The 22,565-nt window shown below is 40.8% G+C and overlaps 1 protein-coding gene across 1 annotated transcript; it reads left to right on the forward strand.

The window, feature by feature from the left end:
- On the forward strand, nt 14,319-22,303 carry LOC109824889 (protein tesmin/TSO1-like CXC 5). The gene is made up of 9 exons (XM_020391522.1): nt 14,319-14,646; nt 15,958-16,065; nt 17,668-17,839; nt 18,755-19,111; nt 19,350-19,447; nt 19,569-19,584; nt 19,655-19,733; nt 20,990-21,391; nt 21,870-22,303. The coding sequence occupies exons 1-9, from the start codon at nt 14,549-14,551 to the stop codon at nt 22,046-22,048; spliced, it is 1,509 nt and encodes a 502-aa protein (XP_020247111.1). The 5' UTR covers nt 14,319-14,548; the 3' UTR covers nt 22,049-22,303.

The raw sequence follows: 22,565 nt of genomic DNA on the forward strand, positions 1-22,565 counted from the left end.
ATAAAGTGTTAAAAACTTTAATTTATAAAAACTCAATTATTTCTGAATTTTTGATCTTAATAGTCGACTATTAGGATAGTAGTCGATTACTCTGTATATAACTCAAAACAAGTTTCTGTCTTTTTTACAGTAATAGTCGACTAATAAGAGATTATAAAGTCGAGCTACGAGATGTTTGACAGAACATAGTTTTCTCGTCATTTATACAGTGTAGTCGACTATGACTACAGTAGTCGACTACTGAGAAGAAATATAAATTTTCAAGTTTCTGTCTGAAGCTCAGTGTAGTCGACAATTATTCATTATTGAGTCGACTCTTGAGAACATTTTCCGAAAAACAGAGTCTGTCTTGAACTCAGTGTAGTCGACTAATGATACAGATAGTCGACTAGCAAGAGACAGTTTTTCAAGTTTTCAGAATTTGTAATATCTGACAGTTTTTGGCCTTTTTAACGTTTTCAAACTTTAAAAACTTGTCTTTTTCAAGGGTATATATAGCGTTATGTTGCTTCAGAAAAATGGGAGAATATACATACGCCATAAGCTTTGATCTTGAGCAATTTCCTAAGTGAAATAACATTCTGAGTTTCTGAAAGAAGAGTTTCTGGAAATTGCCTATATAATCTTTGTCAATAAGACAAATCAAATAGGCGAATTTTACAAAGATTAAAAGAAGTCCTAAAGCGCACTCGCTGCACATTATTACACATTCAAGCTTATAGGATGCATTGTGTTCTTCTTCAGACAAGTTATTCGTCTCGCTTGTGAGGAGGGTTAGGTCTACTTGGTTAGAGCGATTGGTGTTCAAATTGACGCAAGGAGTTGTTGTCATTGCTGTTTGCACATTTGCAGGCAACTGCAAATTGCGTCCAGGTTTGCATTTGATTTGTAAGTTTATTCAGAATCATAGTGGGAAAACTCTCAAGCGGAGATTTTGCTGGGACTGGCATGTACACCAGGTTTGGTGGAACCAGTATAGAAATCCGTTGATGTTGTCTTTTGCATAAATTTCTGAGATTGCCATCTGTTTTTCGTTTGAGCAACTTTTATTAATGTCCACTTTGGTCGAGATATTCTAAAAAACAGCTATTTCACCCCCCCTCTAGTGTTCAAGTGTATCTATTTCAGATCCTACATCATATACTTTTCGGAGTATTGATTCTTTCGTTGCAACGTATTGATCGGCGTTGACCTAGGGTTACGCATTGTTCGGCGTTGACCTTAGGGTTTTGAACGTCGTACATTGACTTTTTGATCACAACGCGTTGACTGACATTGACCTAAGGTTACGCGTTGACCGGCGTTGACCCTAGGGTTTCGAATGTCGTTGGATGCTCAAGTCACGAGACCAACTAATGAAGCTGATGCGTCAGTGACTCTCGTATTTATAGGATTTTTGGCAAACCCTCAGCCCTCAACGGGTTTGATGAGCCTTTACCGATTACCGTTTGAGTCGGGCTAGCATGCGGATTGTCTAAATCCGTTCTGCATGTAACGTTGTACTAAGAGAGTGAACTCCCCTAGGAATACGTAGACTTCGCCATTGTTACGGGAATAGGCTACCCGGCGACACGTGTTAGGTGTTGACTTTAGGGTTTTTGGCTAACCCCCAGCCTTCAACGGATTTGATTAGCCTTTACCGACTACCGTTTGAATCGGGCTAGCATGCGAATTATCTAAATCCGCTCCGCATGTGGCGTTGTGCTAAGAGAGTCAACGCTCTTAGTGCTACGATATTGAATACGTAGACTTCGTCTTTCTCACGGGAATAAACTACCCGGCGACGCGTGTTAGGCGTCGACTTTAGGGTTTTTTGCTAACCCCCAGCCTTCAACGGATTTGATTTGCTCTTACCGATTACCGTTTGAATCGGGCTTACATGCGGATTGTTTTAAGCTCGTTCCGCATGTGACGTTGTGCTAAAGGAATGAACTCCCTTAGACTTGATGCTACGACTTCGAATACGTAGACTTCACCATTGTTATGGGAATAGGCTACCCAGCAACGTGTATTAGACGCTGACTTATCCCTACTTAGGCTTCGGGATAAAATACCCCAGAATCGAACTCTGGTGTCTTTTTCTTCGGAGAAGGACTAAACCGGCGACGCGTGTTAGGCGTCGGTATATCCTTTCTTAGGATTCAGGATGAAATTCCCCATGCGTGTAAGGCATGGATTTTGGTGTTATTAATAACAACCTGCCACAATGTTGAATATGTGAACGGGTTTTCTTTTTAACGGTTAAGAACTAACCGGTAGCGCGGGTTAACCGCAGACTTATCCTTGCTTAGGTTTCAGGATAGAATACCCCAGAATCGAACTCTGGTGTCTTTTTCTACGGAAAAAGACTAAACCAGCGACGCGTGTTAGGCGCAGACTTATCCCTGCTTAGGATTCGGGATAAACTTCCTAGGATGAATCCTAATTAACAAATTTTGGAAAAGGTTGGTGCTGGAAAGGAAGAATTTTATATTCTATTTCCACCGTAAAAGAAACTAGGAGTGTGATCTCCACTCCGAGAATCCGGAAAATCTAGATAAACTTACCTTTTATAGGCTTGGTTATCTAATTGGAAGATGAGTTTTTCGTTTATCGAAAAAAAATTTCAACTTCGGTTATAACCATGAGAAGGCTTAACCAAAGAGAAAAGAAAGGAGTTCTTTCGTTTATCGAAATGAGACTCTGAACTGAAAGTGGACCTCTTGTTCATGGAAAGAGTCAAGAGGGCCAGAAAGACACTTTTGGTGGATTCACTGTCAATTGAAATTGATCAGTGAGGGATTTTGGTGGTGAAAATTATTTTGGGTTATCCTCTAGAATATTAAGTATAATATTCTTCAAGGAACTTCCCGGTAAATGGGTTATCCTGAATGTACTAGGGATAGTACTTTTTTAGGAACTTCCCATTTATTGGCATTAGTTGCCTGGCGCCCTCTTGAGTAATCAGACGATATGCGCCGTTTGAGTAGACCGTGTCTATCACAAACGGTCCTTCCTATTTGGATTCGAATTTACCTTTCTTCTTGGAGGTTAGGATTATCGGTCGGCGAGCAGCGAGGACCAGATCTCCTTCTTTGAAGCTTCTCTGTCAGACTCTTTTGTTGAAGGCCCTAGATATTCGATCTTGATAAAACTCAATTTGTTGTTGAGCTTCCAAGTGCTTTTCATCCAACCTCTCGAGTTCTTCGAGACGTTTTTGATGTTGTTCTTCTGTCGTCATCTCAGTTGCGAGAGCGATCCGAAGGGATGGGATTTGAATCTCTAATGGTAGCACAGCTTCACATCCGTATACCAACGAATATGGGGTGGCCCCTGTGGGTCTGCGTATGGTGGTGCGATAAGCCCAGAGTGCTTCACCGAGTTTATCGTCCCAGTCTCGTTTATTGGTCTTCACGAGCTTTGACAGGATCTTGATGATCGTCTTGTTAAACGCCTCAGCTAATCCATTCGCGGCGGGATAATAAGCTGTCGACGAAACATCTTCAATTTTGAACTTGTCACAAAACCTGATGAAGGCGTTGCTTATGAACTGTGGACCGTTGTCATGAATGATCCGTCTTGGCACGCCGTGTCGGTATATGACATGATGCTTAATGAAATTGATGACATTGTTCGTCTTCACTTCTCTAAGCGGAATCGCTTCAGCCCACTTTGAGAAGTAATCTGTGATTGCGAGGATGAATCGATCACCTTTGACTGAAGGGGGAAAAATAGGACCGACGATGTCCATGCCCCATGTCTCGAACGGCCAAGACGTGGTTGACGTGTGCAACTGCTCTGGTGGTTGGTGCATGTAATTCGCATGTATTTGACATGCATGACACTCTCGGGCGTATTCGATCGCGTCGCGAACCATTATTGGCCAAAAATATCCCATTCTCCTAATGCGATCATATAGTTTGGGACCAGGCTGATGCGCACCACATTCTCCTGCATGTGCTTCCTTAAGAACTTCTTCTGCTTCTTTATTCGAAAGGCATCGGAGTAATAAACCATCGTACCCTCGACGGTACAACGTATGGGTCTCGGTATTATAGAAGAATCTTGGTGCTCTTCGGCGGATTGATTCCCTTTCCTTTACATCCTCTGGCAGAATACCATATTAGACATAGTCAATGATAGGAAAATGCCAATCTCGGGACTCGGACCCAATTTGAGTTGAATTCACCTCCTTGGCATTTATGTTTCCGTCATCTTCTTCTTCAATATCCATATTATATATGGGTATGCAGAGCTGATGCGTCCTTACTGTGACTAATAATTCAGTTTCGGGAGGCTGTGCAAGTGATACTGCTAGTGCATCTGCATAAGCGTTCTGGAGACGAGGGATGTATTCAATAAAGAATTCTTCAAAAGAATCTGCCATTTTGATGGCCTCCTGGTGGTACGGGATCAGATCTTGGTTCTTGACTTCATACTCTCCACGTACTTGGTTGACTATCAATTGAGAATCCCCAAAAGCTTCGAGATATTCGACCCCCAGCTCCTTGGCGAAACTGAGTCCAATGAGAAGCGCGTTGTACTCAGCTACGTTATTGGAACATGGACTAGTCAATGAATAAGCCCGAGGCATCACACGCTTCCCCGGGGAAATTAAGACAACTCCAACTCCGGAGGAGACTGTAGAACATCCGGGGGTTATTGCCCTATTAACTGCCCTCGAAGCACCATCGAAGTATAATTGCCATACTTGTTGGTGCGACGTAGTGTTAACCTCGTGGGTTTCATCCGGCAAGTCATCATATACTTCTGCCGTATCCGTTGTCGGGTTTGCCGCCAAAAGATCACAAATCGCTTGTCCTTTGATCGACTTCTGTTGTTTGAAGTGCAAATCATATTGGGACAAGAGAAGGGCCCATTTCGCTAACCGCCAATTCATAGAGGCCGGTTGCGTCATAAATACCCGTACTGGATTAACATTGGAAATGGCGTAAATCGTCTGTCCTACCAAGTAATGCCGCATCTTTTGCATTGCGAATACCAATGCGAGGCATTCTTTCTCAATCATCGGATACCGAGACTCAGTGCCTATCAAGGTCCGACTTAGGTAATAGACTGCCTGTTCGTGACCATTATCATCGTCTTGTGCTAGTAAGGCACTTATCGAGTGGTTCATCGCCTTGAGATAAATCAAGAACGGTCTACCTGATTTTGGTGCGACGAGAACAGGAGGATTCGTCAGATATGTTTTGATATCTTCGAATGCTTTTTGGCAGGCGTCGTCCCAAATAAATGACACCCCTTTCTTGTTTAGTTTAGAGAATGGTTGGCACTTCCCAAAAAGATTTGAGATGAACCGCTGGATGTAAGCTAAACGCCCTTGCAGTCCTCTGAGCTCTCTCAGATTTCTAGGGGGTTGCAGTTCATGTATCGCCTTCACCTTATCAGGGTCGATATGTATACCCTTAGTGGTGACGACGAACCCAAGAAATTTTCCGCTGGACATTCCAAGAAATGATTTAGTGGGAACATCGTCTTCAAGTCCTTGATGTGATCTTCTTTATTACGGCTTTTCACAACCAAATCATTAACGTAGCATTCGACCGTCTTCCTGAGATGTTCTTGAAAAATCTTAGTCATCGCTCGCTGGTATGTGGCGCCTGCATTCTTTAGACCGAAAGGCATTACCGTGTAGCAAAAGACACAGAGGGGCATTCTGAACGCTGTATGCTTCTCGCCATCTGGGTGCATCTTGATTTGGTTATATCCTGAAAAAACCATCCATGAAAGATATTCTCTCAAATCCACATGTATTGTCGATAATGACATCTGTGATTGGGAGAGGGAAGTCGTCTTTTGGACATGCCGTGTTCAGGTCCCTGAAGTCGATACAGATCCTGATTTTACCATTCTTCTTCATGACTGGAACGATATTGGCTAGCCCCTGATGAGAGCAATTAACTCCTCCTTCTCATTTGGGGGAAGGCTGTCACTGATGAATATGGGCTTTGGGTTGGCCTCGTCACCCATGTTAACTTGGACTATTTTATCTTCAATGGGCGGTTCTCTTTGTTCGAACCTATCGCTGTACTGCATGTTTAGGTGATGAACCCATGGATCTTCCCACGTTGGCATTTGATCGTCATCTTCTATCGTCATAGGATCGACCGTAGTCATATGCGACATCAGTTTCTTGAACACCTCCCCCAAACTTGCGTCGGAATCCCCGGCTGAAGAATCAGAAGAGTATCCGTTCTTAGTTTTGTTAGCAATTTGATCGATAATTTACCAACCACATTCATCATCAGACGAGGAAATATAGCCTAAGCCTCTTTTGTGACGGTAATAATCATCCGGTTTCCCTTTTGGCACATATGCTGCTTTGGCTGGGATACGGGAACCTCGATCAAAGTATAAGCCTTCTCCGAGTGTGAAATCATATCCCTGTTTTTCCATGAGCTTGCGCGCTTCAGGACTATACTTAGATAAATGTCGACCAGGTTTATCTTCCTCTTCATCTTCTCTTAGGAAATGATCTGGTAATGGAAAATTCTCTCCTTTACCATAAATCATCTCTTTTTCGACTCCTGTTTTGGCAGGCACGACCAGGGTTGTTCCGAAAGAATGCTGGAGGCGTTTCTTTGTTACATAAGATGATCGGAGTGGCGTATGTAAATCAGGATTATCGTGTAGTCTTTTTGTCGCATCATCAAGAGACAACAAGTACTCTAAATCATCTTTTATTTTAATATCGGCAAGTTGCCATTTACAACCTCCATCTGACGATTGTTCATCGTCAAGATTGATTACAAAGGGTACAATGTCATTTAAAACAAAACCACCATTGTAATCGAATCCGGCTTCGGAATCAGCTTCTTCTCCGCTGTCCGTGCCCTGGACCGATGGTTCCGTGTCGAATTCGTTACCATAAAGGAGAGAATACATGAAATAATTCTCAAACCCTTTAAATGGTTGTTTATCCGCGACCATCGTCCTGACCCTTCCACTAGTGTTGACATATTCCAGACACTGATGTAGGGTGGAGGGAACTATAACATTACTATGGATCCAAGGCCGACCCATTAGTAAGTTATATGATGTCTCAGCATCAATCACGTAACACGTGACCTCTGTCTTCAGATCACCTATTTGGCACTTTATCCGGATCTTTCCCAAAGGCCTTGACCCGCTGGTGTTGAATCTGTAAATGACCGTGCCTGTAGACGCCAATTTGCTGACTGGAATACCAAGACTATGCATAAGGCGAAGCGGCATAATGCTCACAGCGGAACCCGGATCCACTTGGATTCGGTTGACTTCGTTGGAGCCAATGTATCCGATGAAATATAGGGGCCGATCATGGTTTGAATTATTCGTCTGCATATCCTCTTTAGTGAAGGTGATGCAGGGAAGGTTCTTAGCCGCTATGTTGCAGTGTTGAATTGACAGTTCTAGCTCTTCAGGTGCCGGCTTGACCTGAGTGAGGAATGCTTCAGAATCAGCCAAGGCTTCTCGTAAGGCTTCCCTAGTCTTCTTAGACAACCGTAGCAACTCATACAACGTTATCCGCGCTGTAATGTTGGCTAATTGAGCCATGATGTCGAAGACGTGCGGAGTTTTCGAACTCTCTGGTTTATCCCTTCCAATCGGACGACTGAAACGAGACTGCTTCGGATTCTGTGTTTCCTGGGTTTTTTGTTTATTCGCCGGCTGTCGTCGAGCCTCTTCGCCCGGTGTAGGACTCGTAATCACCCCCATCTCCGTGAGAGTTTTGGCTGGTCCCTGTTTATTCACCCCCTGCTCACTAGGTGGTGGATAATTGTAGTGATACTCATTTCCGCTTCTAGTGGCGAAGACTTCTTGTTCTTTTTCGGAGAGCGGGAAAGTAGGAGCTCCATCGCCATCCTGCTCGAAGATTGCGGATGTTGTATTACAGGATTTGCCTTTACCCTTTCTTCTCGAGGAAGTCGCCCACTGTTCGTCTTCAATAAGATCGGGATGAACCCAGAGGATTTCGCCGTTTAGGGCTGTGTGTGGCACGAGTCCCTTTTGGCGCTGTCCATGTGGGTCATCATTCACCGTCTTCATTCCCACTTTGGTGATGCGTTTCGGCTCGAACCATGTTGTGGGCACCGATCCAAAGCTGATTGACACTGCATTTGCTCCTACATTCTTAGCAGGCTTCGGGGTTATGACGCCCACATCAATTAATGCCTGGATCTTATCCTTGAGGTGGTAGCACGATCTTGGTAGCAGTGATGGATCGCTCTATGGTATGCGCAATCTTCGATCCGTCACTTTGCCTAGCCCCCTCTTGATCACGATCGCCGGCAGTTGGATTTTGTGTTCTCCAACAGGTACTTGAAGATGCCGGTACCCGTCGTCACTTTGTAAGGATACACCTAGGAAATCCTGGCTTCCGCCCTGTACTGCTTCTGAGACCTAGTTTGTTGCCATTGCGGCTTGGCGATTGTGTGGCGCCGTGTGCTGCTGGCTTTGTTCTGAGGTGAATTGGAAAAGTTTGATTATGCATCAACTGTATTAGCATGCCCCTGCCTTACCCTTCCCGCTTGGGTGAAATCTGTGCTGGATGGGCATTGGTCGGCCTGTTGGCCCTCCGCCTCTTTCTCCTAAGGATCAGCTCCAGCTGCTCCCCTCCGGACCTTCCAGGATCCTTCCACTTTGGGACGGTGCGTCTCCCATTGCTCCATCACGTCCAGGAACAGATTATAGACAGGTCTGGAGAACTGAATTCCTCGTGATCGGGTCCGGCAGTTCATCGCCTTGTTCCGGACCTTTTGGACGAAGGTGTCAACCAATTCCCCGTCTTTCTGTTTCTCGTCAAGCAACGACCCGATGGATATTTTAGTGTCGTCGTCGAAGAAGTTGGCGAGGAACTTGGTCTCCATGTCGTCCCAGCTGTTCACACTACCTGGCTTGAGGCAGCGATACCAATCGAAGGCGGCTCCGCGAAGAGTGCCGACAAATGACCGCACCATCAGAGGCTCATTACCAGAGATAACCCCCAGGTGCGATTTGAAGTAAATCAAATGCTGAGTGGGTGAACCCATCCCATTAAATGGCGTAAAGTTAATTAGGTTGAACTTCGCCGGATATGGGATCGATTCCCACTCTCTTGGGTATGGACAGGGAATGCCCGTTTTCTTCATCTCTTGAGCGGAAATCAATGTGTTGATTTTGCTCTCGAGGTTCTTGATCTTCAAGTTTTCATCTGTGTTTTCGCCAGCATTCACATTACCGCCCCCTGCGTTGATGGGAGGATTATTGGCATTATGCGTCTCATTCGCATTTGTGTCCTCATCTTCCAGATTAACCTGGTTACGACGACTTGGCTCGGCTTGCTGGTTCGTCAATGCTTGGATTTGTTGGTCATGCATTTCTCTCATGTTCTGCATGGCCATCTGCATTTTGAGTCTTCAAGCATCTTGGCCACTTGCTCCGCACTTATCATGAGTGCCTCGCGGGGTTGTCCCTCGCTAGATACCGTATTATCTAATGCAACCGCGGAGCCAGCATCAGATTCTTCATCTTCTGAAGGTAATCTTGTCCTAACCCTACCATAAGTTCCTCGTGTAATGGCTCCAGACTGCAGATGAGTTAGATACCGGGGTACTGACGGAATTGACTCGGGATTATCCCGTGTCGATGCCCTTTTACTGGTCATATTGGCGGTGACCCTCGGAAATTCTCCATATTCAACCACCGTTCTTCTTTGCCGGAAATGCCTATGCCTTGGTTTTGGCGTTTCGGTACTAAGCCTTTCGAACACTGAAATTCTCTCGGGGACTACTTTGATGCAGTTGCATTGAGACAGTACCGCCCGAATGAGCTTTGGACAAGGGCACTGAGTTTCTAGCCTTCGAGGACTTCTCTTTCTGGCTTTGCTCGTACCCCCAGCACGATAGTACAGCTCTTCCGTTTGAAAGTCGGAGCAACCTATCGTGTGTTGGCACGATTTCTCAGGTATAACGCAATCATCATTAGACGATAACGTTTCCTTCTGAGAGCGAATTACCTTCTTCGGACCTTCGAGAGTCACGTGCCTCGAAACGCGCCTTTGTGGGCGTGAATTCTCAATGGGCTCCTGAACTTCGATGCGCAAAGTAGTGCGCTTGGGTGCCATGATTTCTTTGTCATGTTGAGGGTTGCGGCGACTCCCATCATGTTGATTCGTTCGGGGCTTTGTTAATGGGCCCAAACGTCCTTGAATTGGAGCTTTGCTTCGATCCTCAGGAAGTGGACCGAGGCGCTCCACGACTGACTTCCTTTTTTGGGATGGTCCTGCGGGATCTCCCGGAGCAGTTGTGGAAATCATCGGTGGTCTGGATTGATTCACCGGAAGTTGCACTTTCGACGGTTGCAGTTGCTGCTTTTTGGTCTAAACCGCTGCTTCAGACTTTGGCCTCCAAACTTCGCGGGTTGGTGGCGGCTTCTTGGCTACCTCTTTCTGCAGCTTTCTACGGGCTTCTTCGGCTTGAGCCCGCGCCTATGCTGATAGTGCGCGGTGTTTGCGGATACGTTCTTCCAGTGTCGAACGATTCTGTCTGACACGGATCCATTCCATTGTTGGCGGCTTGGAAGAGGCGCCGTTCATCTGTTGTTGAGGCTGTTTGCCTCTCATGTTCTTCAGATCCGCGTTGTAGCGGACCCCGTCAACTGACTCCATGGCCTTTACGAATTGTTTCGCAAGGCGTTGATGTTGCCTTTGACGGGCTCTCTTCGAGAGAGTCACCACGCCCTCTGCGGCAGAAGGGTTGGCTAGAGCAAATCTGCCCTGGTTGGGAATTGGAGGAATCTCACCCGATGCGACTTTGGCATCAAACGAGGCGAGATCTTCGTTGGTGTTTTCAACGTCTTCATACCAACGAGTTTTTCTCCTGGAGGAGAACTTTTTGGACTTACGGGGGGAGGTTGATCCGGACAAGGACGACAAGAATTCCTCGAACTTCTGCTGGTCGAACTCGTATTCGACCTCCTCCACGACCGGGATTGAGATCCGCGGCTGCGACGCTCCGATCTCGGCAGCGAGATCGGCGGCTCCCACTGTGGTCGCCAGATTATTCACGGGGAAATCGTGTTCTTCATTGATTCCATTGCTCTCTCAAGTAATTGCTTTTTGATTACAAAAGATCCGCTCTTTTTATAAGATCCGGTTACAACGAAATCAAAGAAAAAGAAAAAGATTAAACTTTCCTTTCGAACGAATCACGAGCTCCTGTTTTGCGGTCGCTCGCTTGTGTGGGTTCTTCACCTGCGCCGGGGTTTATCCGTGGACCACCACGCGATCTAGATCCGGTCGGATCTACGCAGTATGACGGGTATTATTTCGCTAAGGAAATAATAGCCGAGGGTACTATTTCGCCAAGGAAATAGTAGCCTTTAGTTCTCGGGATCAAAGGTCAAGCTTTGATCCGGAGGATGACTACGTAGATCTGAGATCCAGTTCCTCTCGAACTCTTGCCTTATTTGGCGTTGATGATCGCCGAGCACCAGATCTGTAAGAGCAAGTCCTCAAAGTCCCAAAGCTTCAATCTTTCTAAGTTCTGAGCCTTGAATCCGGCAGAGCTTCGCCTCCAAATTTTAATATGGCAGTAAATCCGCCTCGGTGTTTGAGTTCAAATCCGTTCTATGGTTGGATGACTCGTTGACTCACTAAACCGTTGGCTTGATTCCGCACGTGAATGGATGTATTCTGTTGCTCGCGTACGATTCGTTAACCTCGTCGCCTCGTTAATCCGCTTCGTTGCGTGTCACTTGGCTTCGGCGTTGTGGACTGACGCTCGTGTTTGGATATGTCGCCCGATGGTTCGTTGGTTTGTTGAATCACCGTGCCGAGCTGTGTTAAGGGACCTATAAGCAGTTTTATACGCCTACAAAGATGTAGCTATTACACTTTGGCTCCAGATTGATGGCCCAATCGTTATGGGCACTGGTGCCCACAATTAGAAGGATGTATGTGAGAGGCTTCTTGAGGTGATTCCTATGTTGAGGAGTGGTGTAATGAAGCTATCATGGCTTCGAGAGACGTTTATGAGAGATATACCTCTTGATGCTACATAGAAGATGATTCAATACTTTTCTCGAGCTTACATATTACACATGCTAGGTGCTATGTTATTTACTGATGCGAGCAAAAATCATGTACATGCTTAATGGTTGACCATTCTAGACGATTTAAAGGAGTGTGGAACTTTTTTTATAGGATAGTTTGGTATTAGCATACCTCTATAGAGAACTAGCAAAGGTTTCATTAATGGACAATATGGACTTCAAGGGTTACATAGCATTGCTATAGGTTTGGTTGTGGAAACACATATATATTGGATGACCTACTTTACAGACGCGTCGCGATCTACATGGGCAGTTTCTAGTAAGATGCAGGTATACAAATGTAATATTTAAAATTATTTTTATTACTTAGTTTTATTCATATGGAAATTTACGATAGCTTTTTCATGTCAAAAAGATATAATGTGAGGAGGTATTCTATAATACTCTAACCAAAAATATAAATTTTTATAGAAATGAGCTAGAAATCATGCAACACAAAATGGGTGAAATTTGTCTTAAAATTCAAAATTTATATCCATATTTTGTTGTAGATCCTAATACACATTTTTAAAATTATTTTTCAATTCAAGTGGATGCCTTATACTCATGATGTTCTCGATTCTCTGCCACCTATTTGTAGAGGGAGAGCTGATTTGTGGAGGGCCAGAGTATCGTTGACCTATTTTGAGATTGTGGAGATGCATGTGCTAGATTGTGTTTCACGACAATTTAATATAGGACAACATTTGCTCAATCCAGTTGAGCAAATCAATTGTACGCGTCGGATGACATCACATCATGTGGACTATAGGAGTTATTGTGAGGCCTACATAGTCAGATGGAACGATAGACATAATCTTGTAGAGCATAATAGGGCTTCACTTTCCTATACAGAGTATATGAGTTGGTATTAGGATATTCAATGTAGATAGATAATACCATGACCCACAACCAGCAGCTAGATTCATACCATACCCCTCATTGGATACTTGCATGCCGAGAGGTATGGTCGAAAGAGATTATGTAAGTTTTTAAACTCAGGCAAAAAAAGAATATTCTTCTTTTGAAATTATATGACTTGCTAAGCCATATATCTTCAAATTAAAATGCAGGTCCAGATATTTGATGATAGTGAAGAACATCTAAATGAGAGCATTGCTGAGATTGGGGATCCAAATGCACTATTAATATCCAATAATATCAGACGAATGATAACTGTTGTGTTCCATAAGAATCATATCAACGAGTTTGAAGGCCATGAGGATAGGATATGAGAATTCGTAAAGGTGTTCAAGCATAAGGCAGGCTTTTCTAAGGCGCATGATGATGGAGCTAACACTTCTCAGTGTGCTCCACTTGATGAGGATGATCCACCCACTACACAAACCTCATATACATCTAGACAATGACATCATCGAGGCTCATGTTCACGGACGTGGGGGATGTGGGGGAAGGGGGAAGGGGTAATAGAGGGACAGGAAAGAAGTGAGGATTGCTTGGATGTATGCGACCTTTTTTATATAATATGATAATTGTTTTGTGATTTTGGAAGTTTTGTGAATATATATGGTTGGATTATTCAAAAATATATGTATTTATATAATTAGATTTTAGTGTATTATGTGGTTGGATTTTCATGTACTGATGGTTGGTTAGATTTTCGTATATACATGTGGCTAGATTTTCGTGTATATGTTGAGATTTTATATAAATTGCAGGTCGTGAAAGGTAGTTTGAGAGTGTACATGTTATGAAGGATATGACAGAGAACAAGTTGCCATCAGAATGAGTCTGCAACTCCATAGGATTCTCAATTCTGTAGAGTTTTGTATGACGGATCTTGTGAAGTTTTGTACTTTCAAAACTTGACTGGATTTGCGATCTTGTAGAGTTGAGTAACGTGCTAAACCTCACGAGATTGAGCATCCCATGAAGTTTAGTTATCCGCTAAACCTTACGGAATCCTCAATCCCTTGAAGTTCGTGGAAATTTTTTTCGTAGTTTCGACTAAGTTTTAGCCTAAGTTGCTCATGCGACCGAAATTAAATCTAAAGTGATGAATAAATTACAAATAGATTCATTTTGGTTATTAAGTTTTTAAAATAGTCTATTTTGAAAATTTGTCCGATACTATCTGCAAAGATTCTAACATCAAATCCAACGCCCCGTGATCTAAATCCATGATCGTCTGAGAATTCCAACCGCTTATCCCATCAAAACAAATCTATACCGTTCAATATATCTCAGCACCAAATCCCATCCATGAAAATAAATACAATTTGATTTCAAAAAAGCGAAGAGGGAGAGAGAAAGAGAGAGAAACGCTCTTTCTTGCTCTCATCTTGTTCTTTAAAAATCCCAACGAGAAAAAGATCGTTCAAAAACTTCTTTTTCTGAGTTTCGAGGATTCGTCATTGATTGATTCAGTTTCGACGGCGGCGATCTCTCGAGCCCTCTCCCCGTCAAGATTCCCGCGTTGCTGGTTCCCGCCATCTCCGGCGATCTGTTGATCTTTGGTTCGATCACTGTATTTTTTATGGATCGTGGAGTTCAATCCGCGTCGTCGCCGCTCTCTCGGCAGCTCGATTTCGCGCCTTCTGTTTCCAGCTCTCGTTCTTCGATTTCGACGCCCTTGTGAGTAGAATTGTCAATTTTACTGTTCTTTTCTAAAATCTAGTTTTCGGAGCTCTTGGTTTGGATGATGATTTTGTAAGGGTATCTACTTGTAGTTGCTTTTTTGGGTCTAATTTGAGTATATCAGAGGGACGTAGTTGGGATCTGTCATTGATTCATTGATTTCTTCATGATTTGGATTTGATGTAGCAAAAAAAATTGATTTTGTTGATTATTTGCAATCTCTCCTGAAGAAAGAAGCTTAGTACCCCTGTTTATTGTTTTGATTTTGTGACGCATGTTCAAAATATACTGTTAGCTCAATGATTGTTGCATTACAATGTTTCAAAATTCATCTTTCTTTTTTGGGAGAATCTTAGGGTCTTCATTGAACTGTTCAGAATGGAAAAAATTTGCATCATTTCTGGGATTGTTCTTCACGGGGAACTTACAAGAGTAGAGGTTAATTAGGTTGATTTTTTTAATGTTTCTTTTTCCCTCTTGCTTGTGTTCGTTTATTGTCTTGGTGACGTTTTCTTTGTTTGTTAATTCTAACTTCTTGATGGATTAATCTGTTATTTAATGTCGTTGTCATATTTTGTATTTTGTTTGTGATTATTTGTTCTCTTTGTGGTTAAAAATGCTTTTAATCGGACTTTCTGGTTGGTGCCGGAAGTGAAATCATAATTGCATGTGTAAATTTTACCTGTTCTGCGAAAGATTTCTTGTCATTTCGCCTTGTGCACTACAATATGCATGTTTTAGTACCAAATCAGAAACTTTAGGGACTTTTTCGGTTTTATAATACCTTAGGTATTTCATCTTACCCTTTTTCTTTTTTGGGGGAGTTTATGACTAATTAAGAGTTGGAGTTCTGGGACTATTAGGTGTGGGAGTAAGCTGCTGCTTGTTGTAGCATCACAGTGGTTGAAATGTGCATAGACAGTCTCTTACTTTTTTAAATCTGATATGAGGGTCTTCCTTCTACCATGTGTTATGTAATTACTAATTAGGGCTGCTGAGTTATTCTTTTTGTCAATGGATAGTCTAACTATGATACTAAGTTTTAATTATATTTAGATTTTTAATAAGTGTCAAAATTGTAGTCCAATGTAATAACTGATTATAGTTCTCACCAGTTGGCGGCTTTCTGAAAATAATCTGATTTTTCCACGTCAAATGGAAACATCTGTTAGTAAGCTTTAAATGTTCTCAGATACACGGCCCACCATGGAAATACTAGTTTGGTGGAACTTTTATTGAAAGAAGAATTGTTAGTTCAAGAAGATTTTACCTGTTGTCTGACGATCACTACTCCAATCTTTTTTTCAGGAAGTCAGAGTCCCCAAGATCATGGACAATACCTACATTTGAAACGAAAATTGTCACTCCAAAGAAAGCAAAACAATGCAATTGCAAAAATTCGCAATGCTTAAAAAAGTAAGTGTCATTATTCTTCACAACTATAGAAATTCTGTCTTTTATAAGTCATTACTTAATCTGCACCGATGTTTGTATCTGCTGTTGAGACGCACATGAATTATTGTTTTCGATTTACTTCACTGACAAGATGATTTTATTACTTATTTGGAGGATAAAAATTGAGGTCAACCCCTTAGTTTATATAAAAGGAGTTTAACGCAATCGTGAAGGCTAGTATTGAAATTTGGTGTTTTTTCTGCTTCCTTATGAAAGAAGTAAATATTTTTCATCTTGCGTAAAGGGCCAACTGAAAATTTTCAACCTAATCAACTGTTAGTTTCTGCTCATAAATACATTCACATAGTGGCATATAAATCTATAAACATTGTTGTGCCACCGTGTCATTGTCTTGTTGTTGGTCGCTTTTAGACACTTGAAAGTTTACAATCACGTTTATGTTAAACTAAAAACGAGGTAAACTGCATGGAAGGTATGGGGAACTGGAGGAAGGAATCAAGTATGGGTCACTGATTTCCCCTCACTTTCCATCCAAACATCTTTTGAAGCTTTGTTCAAAGAGCTGTCTTCAAAGTCTTGAGGAGGCCAATAACCAAGATGTATGATTTAACTCACTAAAGCTGTACATTTTTGGCGCATGCCAAGAGCATAAAAGCTACTTTTACTTTTGTCAGACAAAATTTTATAGTTTGAAGCAGAAGATAATGACACAATTACAGTACACGACAGTTTTGTATTTTGGGTAGAATGTACTACAAATCTATTGTATTTTGTTGAAAACATAATAGTCTATTTTTATCTTAATTTTTTATAATTCATCTATCTTTACTAGTATAATACAAACTTATTATTTAATTTCTTTCTAGATTAGTAGTATCATTTTTCTATTGGGGACATAACATGGCTGAGTTCCCATTTCCTTTTTCTTTCTCACGCCAAAGAAGCTCATTGAAATGTGGATTTCTTGATGTATTATCATAACTATCTGCATGTGGTCATACTTTCTAAAACACGTCCATCTTCCATTACAGGTAACTAGTGTGCACCCCATGCAAAACACAGCCTCCATTTTTTTATTTCCCCTACAGTAATTTTGTATTTAAATATAGTTTTTGTAAGTGCTACAGTAACAGCCTAAAATGCTACAATACCCTGTCTGAGCTACAGTAACAATGCTAAGTAATGCTACAGTAATAATTTACGGTGTCATTTACTGTAGCATGAATAATGAATCTTGGATCTTCCCATTATTATAGAGGAATAGATATTGTAAAATGTACGGATATAAGAGTAATTTAACCACACACAAAAACCAATCATTTGCCCCTTCTTCATACAAAAACGAGCCATCTGCCCATTCTTCAAATTAGAAGGGGGCTTACCTTATATATTACCTACAATTTGGTTCCAACTGAGTAATATTCTCTCTTGGAATGTGTATGCTTGACTACTGCAGCAGAATGTTGGAATTCATGAAAACATTTGACCTTTTATTTTATCCTACTATCATGTGAATAAGCATAAATATGTTTTTACTCTGAACTTCTACTTTCTTGTTTGCTGAATGTTTACTATTGTCTTAATTTTGATGCTGGATGTTAGGTACTGCGAGTGCTTTACAACAAATACTTACTGTAAAGGGTGCAATTGTGTGAATTGCCACAATGTTGAGAATGATCCTGCTAGGAAGGATGCTATCGAAGCAGTTCTAGATCGCAACCCAAATGCCTTCAGGCCGAAGATTGACGGTAGCCCTCAAGCTGCACGAGATAAGGTGTGTATACAAATATGTCATGGTTTCCTTGCAATTCACCTTGGACCTGAAAACTATATGAATATGTCCAGGTTTCTTTGCAGTTCACCTTTGACATAAAAACTAGTGCTTATACTTGCATATAGAGTTTTGTGCATATGTTATACATACTGTAATAAATGACTAATGATATGCCCAATTCAGTCTCTTAACTGTTTTGCCCTCTTGCTTGTGCAATTCGTCCAAAAAGGGATCTGAAAATTTGTCACTTTTGCAAGTTAAATGTCCAGGACTGGTTTGTTTAACTGTATTGTCAATGTGTCCAATATCTTCCCATATGAATTGAAGAATGCCCTTGTCTTCTGTCAGATTATGACTTTCAAAGTCTGTATCCATCAGTCTTATCAATTTTTAAATACTGTAGGAATATTTATGTGATAGTCGAATATTCATTCCGCTGAAATTGCTTTAGTATGTTGTAAAGGTTTCTTTTGGATTACACCTGCACACTTGATTAACTTTCCTCCAAACTTATTTTTCCTTGTTCTAGATAAATTTTATTGTTGCCTCGTTTTTATATCTTAATCATCTTTGGGGTACTCTTCTTCTAAATTGACCAATTTGAAGGCTAAAGCTGATAGAAGATTCTTTCTTTTGTAATTCTATCATGTGAACTTGTAGAAAATCTTTCGTGCATTCAAGAAAATATCACTTTTTTTAGGTGGTAATTCTTCTCTCTATTGATATAACTATCTCAACTCTGTAATCTGTATAACCTTTTTATAAATCTGTTAACTAATAATTATATGACCTTTTATTGATGTTTTTCGAAGAATACATTTATATTTGCAATCCATGTTCACGTGTTGCAGTGTGATACTTATTTCTGATGAGTTTTACTGTAACCTAATATAAATGTGATTTCCTTTATGTTAGGAAAATGCAGGGGAACCCCCTTTGCTGGTAAGGCATCATAAAGGTTGTAACTGTAAGAAGTCAGGGTGCCTTAAAAAATACTGTGAGTGCTTCCAGGCTGGCATACTCTGTTCAGAAAATTGCAAATGTTTAGACTGCAAGAACTTTGAAGGAAGTGAGGATAGGAAACTCCTGTTCAGTGTTGACCGTGGAAATAGCCTGACCTACATTCAGAAGACAGCAAATGCCGCAATTAGTGGGGCGACAGGATCCTCTGGATTTTTCTCTCTAGAAAATAGAAAGAGGAAGAGTCACCACCTCCTATTGGGTGCAGCCATAAACTCTCAACCATTTCACGGGAATGGACAAGCATCACAGGTATATATTATTATTTTTTATCTTGTCACCACTTTCTGTGCTCTGAAACATTTAGTGTTCCTTATTATAATTTTTCATTTATTATATTGTGGGATTACTCTTTTACCTAACATGCAGGACTTCAAATCCTAGTTCACTGACAATAGGCTTTTCTATCAAACCAATTGAGAAATGCTTCATATTTGCTACTTTGAAATATCTATATATTTTTCATTGTTGCTGATGGTGTATTGGTCAGGCTAATCATCTAACTGGAGCTCAACTTAGTTCTTCGTTCACTGGTATACCAGTAGCCCATGTAATTATTCCTTCTCCGCAATCTAAACTCACATACAGGTATAAGTCTATCTTCAAGTGATATTATGAAGCTGTACCATACTCTGTGTTTTATCTTTCATGTAGCTTGGAATTTATCTGGTTGATCAGGAAAGCAAATCTATTTTTGTTCATTTTGAAGGTCTCCTCTAGCAGACATCATTCAACCAGAGACTGTGAAGGATCTATGTGTGAGTTTGGTTGTAGCATCAGCAGAGAAAGCAAGACATCATTCAACCAGAGACTGTGAAGGATCTATGTGTGAGTTTGGTTGTAGCATCAGCAGAGAAAGCAAAAGCATTTTCTGGTATGGCTGAAAAAGGATCTATGTGTGAGTTTGGTTGTAGCATCAGCAGAGAAAGCAAAAGCATTTTCTGGTATGGCTGAAAATGTATTTTCGGATGGCTTAATTTGTTTTTTGTTTACAAACTGTTGAAATTTAATTCCATATAGCATGCAGTTGTCTTTTTTCTTTATTCAGTTATAGTTACTATTGGAATCAAAATATGGTTACTATCGGATATTTAACGTTGCTACTTGCATAAAAACTGTTGCTGCTTTGAATGAGCCTTGTTACACCATACAGATACACCATTCAGATGATTTCAGATCCCTATTTCTGAAACCAAAACAGAGCTAGTGTGACTGATAAGGATAAAATCTTATATATTTCACTATTGTAGTTTTCGAGTCTTCATTTTATCATGTTACAATCTTCTGAATCCCCTCACCACTTGGTATTTGTTGATGGAAGTCCTCACATTGGTATGCAAGCCTGCTCTTTCGTAGTAGAGACCTTGAATCCCTACTCAACATGGATGTCAAATGTTAAGGTGGCTAAAATATGAGGCTCAAAACATATGATATACTTTTTTAATCTTTAGAATCTGGACCATTATTCTTCACTGGTCGCTACAAACTACTAGGGTACCCTATAATGTCAAACACAATGTGTTCGTTTAAAACATTGTAGACTTAGATTATTGTTTTGGTTTCATTTGTTCAGTTATTTATTATTAGGCTTATTTGCATATGTAATCCTGAAATCATGGGTATTTGCAAAAATACCCTCCAAATCTTAGTATTTGCAAAACCACCCCTCAAATCATTAATTCAAGAGAAATTTACTCTCAAAGCAGTTAATCATCAACTTTGTTAAGTTAATTTGTAATTGCAATGTAAAAAATTATCAACAAATTAGTCAAATTCTCATCACCAAGTTGATGATTTGTTGAGTTTAGGGGTATTTATTTTCTTTCCAATTTTGATGATTTGAGGGGTAGTTATGCAAATACTAAGATTTCGGTGTATTTCTGCAAATACCCATGATTTAAGGGGTATATATGCAAATAACCCTTATTATTATTGCTAGCTGAGATACTACTCATGACAGAATTTCTTTATTCAGAATAATCTGCTCATGTTGCTTACTGTCTGACCAGTAGTAGGTCATATAATTGAAATGCACAATTTTACTATTTCATAAGGAAAACTCTAATGACAAGGGAATATCACTACATTCTGTACATCAGTAATCTAAATGTTCAATGTTCAATATCTCAGAGAAATCTCATGAAGAGAAAGTCCGGGAGGGGCCATCTCAAACAGAATCCTCCTTTGCCTCATCAAGAAATGTTGAGGATGAGAACAAGCAGGAGCATAATGCTAAGGAGTCATCAGCAGATGACTCTTCAAGCGGACCTCATTCTCCCAAGAGTAGCATAGAGGAGTTAGGGTCAGAGTCTGCTGATGCTCAAATAAGCAGAAGACCTTTGTCGCCTGGAACTCTAGCATTAATGTGTGACGAGCAAGACACAATGTTCATAAAGTCTCCAAACATTTGTACTTCTGAAATTCTTTCAGAGAGCCAGAAAATGACAGACGTCTATGCAGAACAGGAGAGGTGCATTTTGATTAAGTTTCGTGATACTCTCTTGAATCTGGCCAACTGTGCAAGAATCAAAGGTAAAGCAAACTACTGACAGTTTTCCATCCATTAACTGTTGCCACTGGTCCTCTAATCAATTCTTACCACATTGAAGCTAATTTTATATCAAAATTATGAAGTGTTCTAATGGTTCTAATGTTACAGGTTTTTTGTGCATTTATGACTGCCATATGTCTGAAACCAAGTAATCTTAGGTCATGCATATCCTAGGAGACCTTAATATGAGCATCGGGTATTGAAAATGTGAGCATTAGGCATTAGTCTTGTACAAAATTATATTAAATATTTGATGGGCTAATTGAGATCTAAGTTTCACCAGTGTCTGAAAACAAGCTGCATACAGATTCAATGTCGATTTGAGTGGAATCTAGTTTCTTAGGATGATATGCTGACTGAAATTGAGATCTATTGCTTGTTTCTATCTTAAATATTCATTTCCTATACAGCTTTCTGAGTATTAGCTTTTGCACAACAAATTATTGCTTCATGTTGCAGGAGAGAAGCAATCGAGAAGCATCAAGCCTTTTTGTTCTAATCACCATGGATCTGTTGGTAACGCTAGATCTCAATTTAGTGATGAAGAACCGACTCGCTTAGTAAATGCAATTCCTGCTTTCACCAATAACCATGTGCAGAACAATGCAATGTATCCCATACATGGAACAAAATCTTAAAAACTGGAAACTTAAAGTTGTATAGAAAAGGGGATGCTGTGGAGAGTTCGGTTGTGGATATGAGAGCTTGTGATGCTCTCATCTTTTTTAACTTATATAAAGTTGTTTTTTTGTTCTTTCTACACAATCTGATGCTACGATGCGTGGATAACTAGCAGTTTGCGAGGATGACTTTTATGTACAAGAGAGTTGTCGGTTTTAGTTGTGATGTATCTGTTATGTTCTAATAAATCTTAGTATAGAAATTTGTTGAGACTGGCAATGGGAAGAGTGTACGTTTTGTCGTGGATGTGCAAGGTATGGGTTGTCATTTCGTTTATGAGAAAAAAAAAACATTTAAGAATTTATTTTGTGTCGCAGGAGGCGTACTCATACAAGGGTTTACAACACAAATAAACTGCTACCACGGATAAGCGTAGCGTAGCTGGTCCAAAAGTTATAAGCGACTGTTTGGTTCAAAACCTATAAACATAGGGTAACAAATCTCATCAAGATATCAAATCCATAGTTTTTTATA

The sequence above is a fragment of the Asparagus officinalis genome, chromosome 1 (assembly GCF_001876935.1).
Source record: "Asparagus officinalis chromosome 1, Aspof.V1, whole genome shotgun sequence".
Classification (NCBI taxonomy): Eukaryota; Viridiplantae; Streptophyta; class Magnoliopsida; order Asparagales; family Asparagaceae; genus Asparagus; species Asparagus officinalis.

What these genes read in the sequence shown, in the direction of transcription:
- LOC109824889 (XM_020391522.1), top strand. Translation starts at nt 14,549, where the DNA reads ATGGATCGTGGAGTTCAATCCGCGTCGTCGCCGCTCTCTCGGCAGCTC. An exon ending in AATTCGCAATGCTTAAAAAA is followed by an intron (nt 16,066 to 17,667) that starts GTAAGTGTCATT and finishes GCTGGATGTTAG; the next exon opens with GTACTGCGAGTGCTTTACAA. An exon ending in GGAATGGACAAGCATCACAG is followed by an intron (nt 19,112 to 19,349) that starts GTATATATTATT and finishes TGTATTGGTCAG; the next exon opens with GCTAATCATCTAACTGGAGC.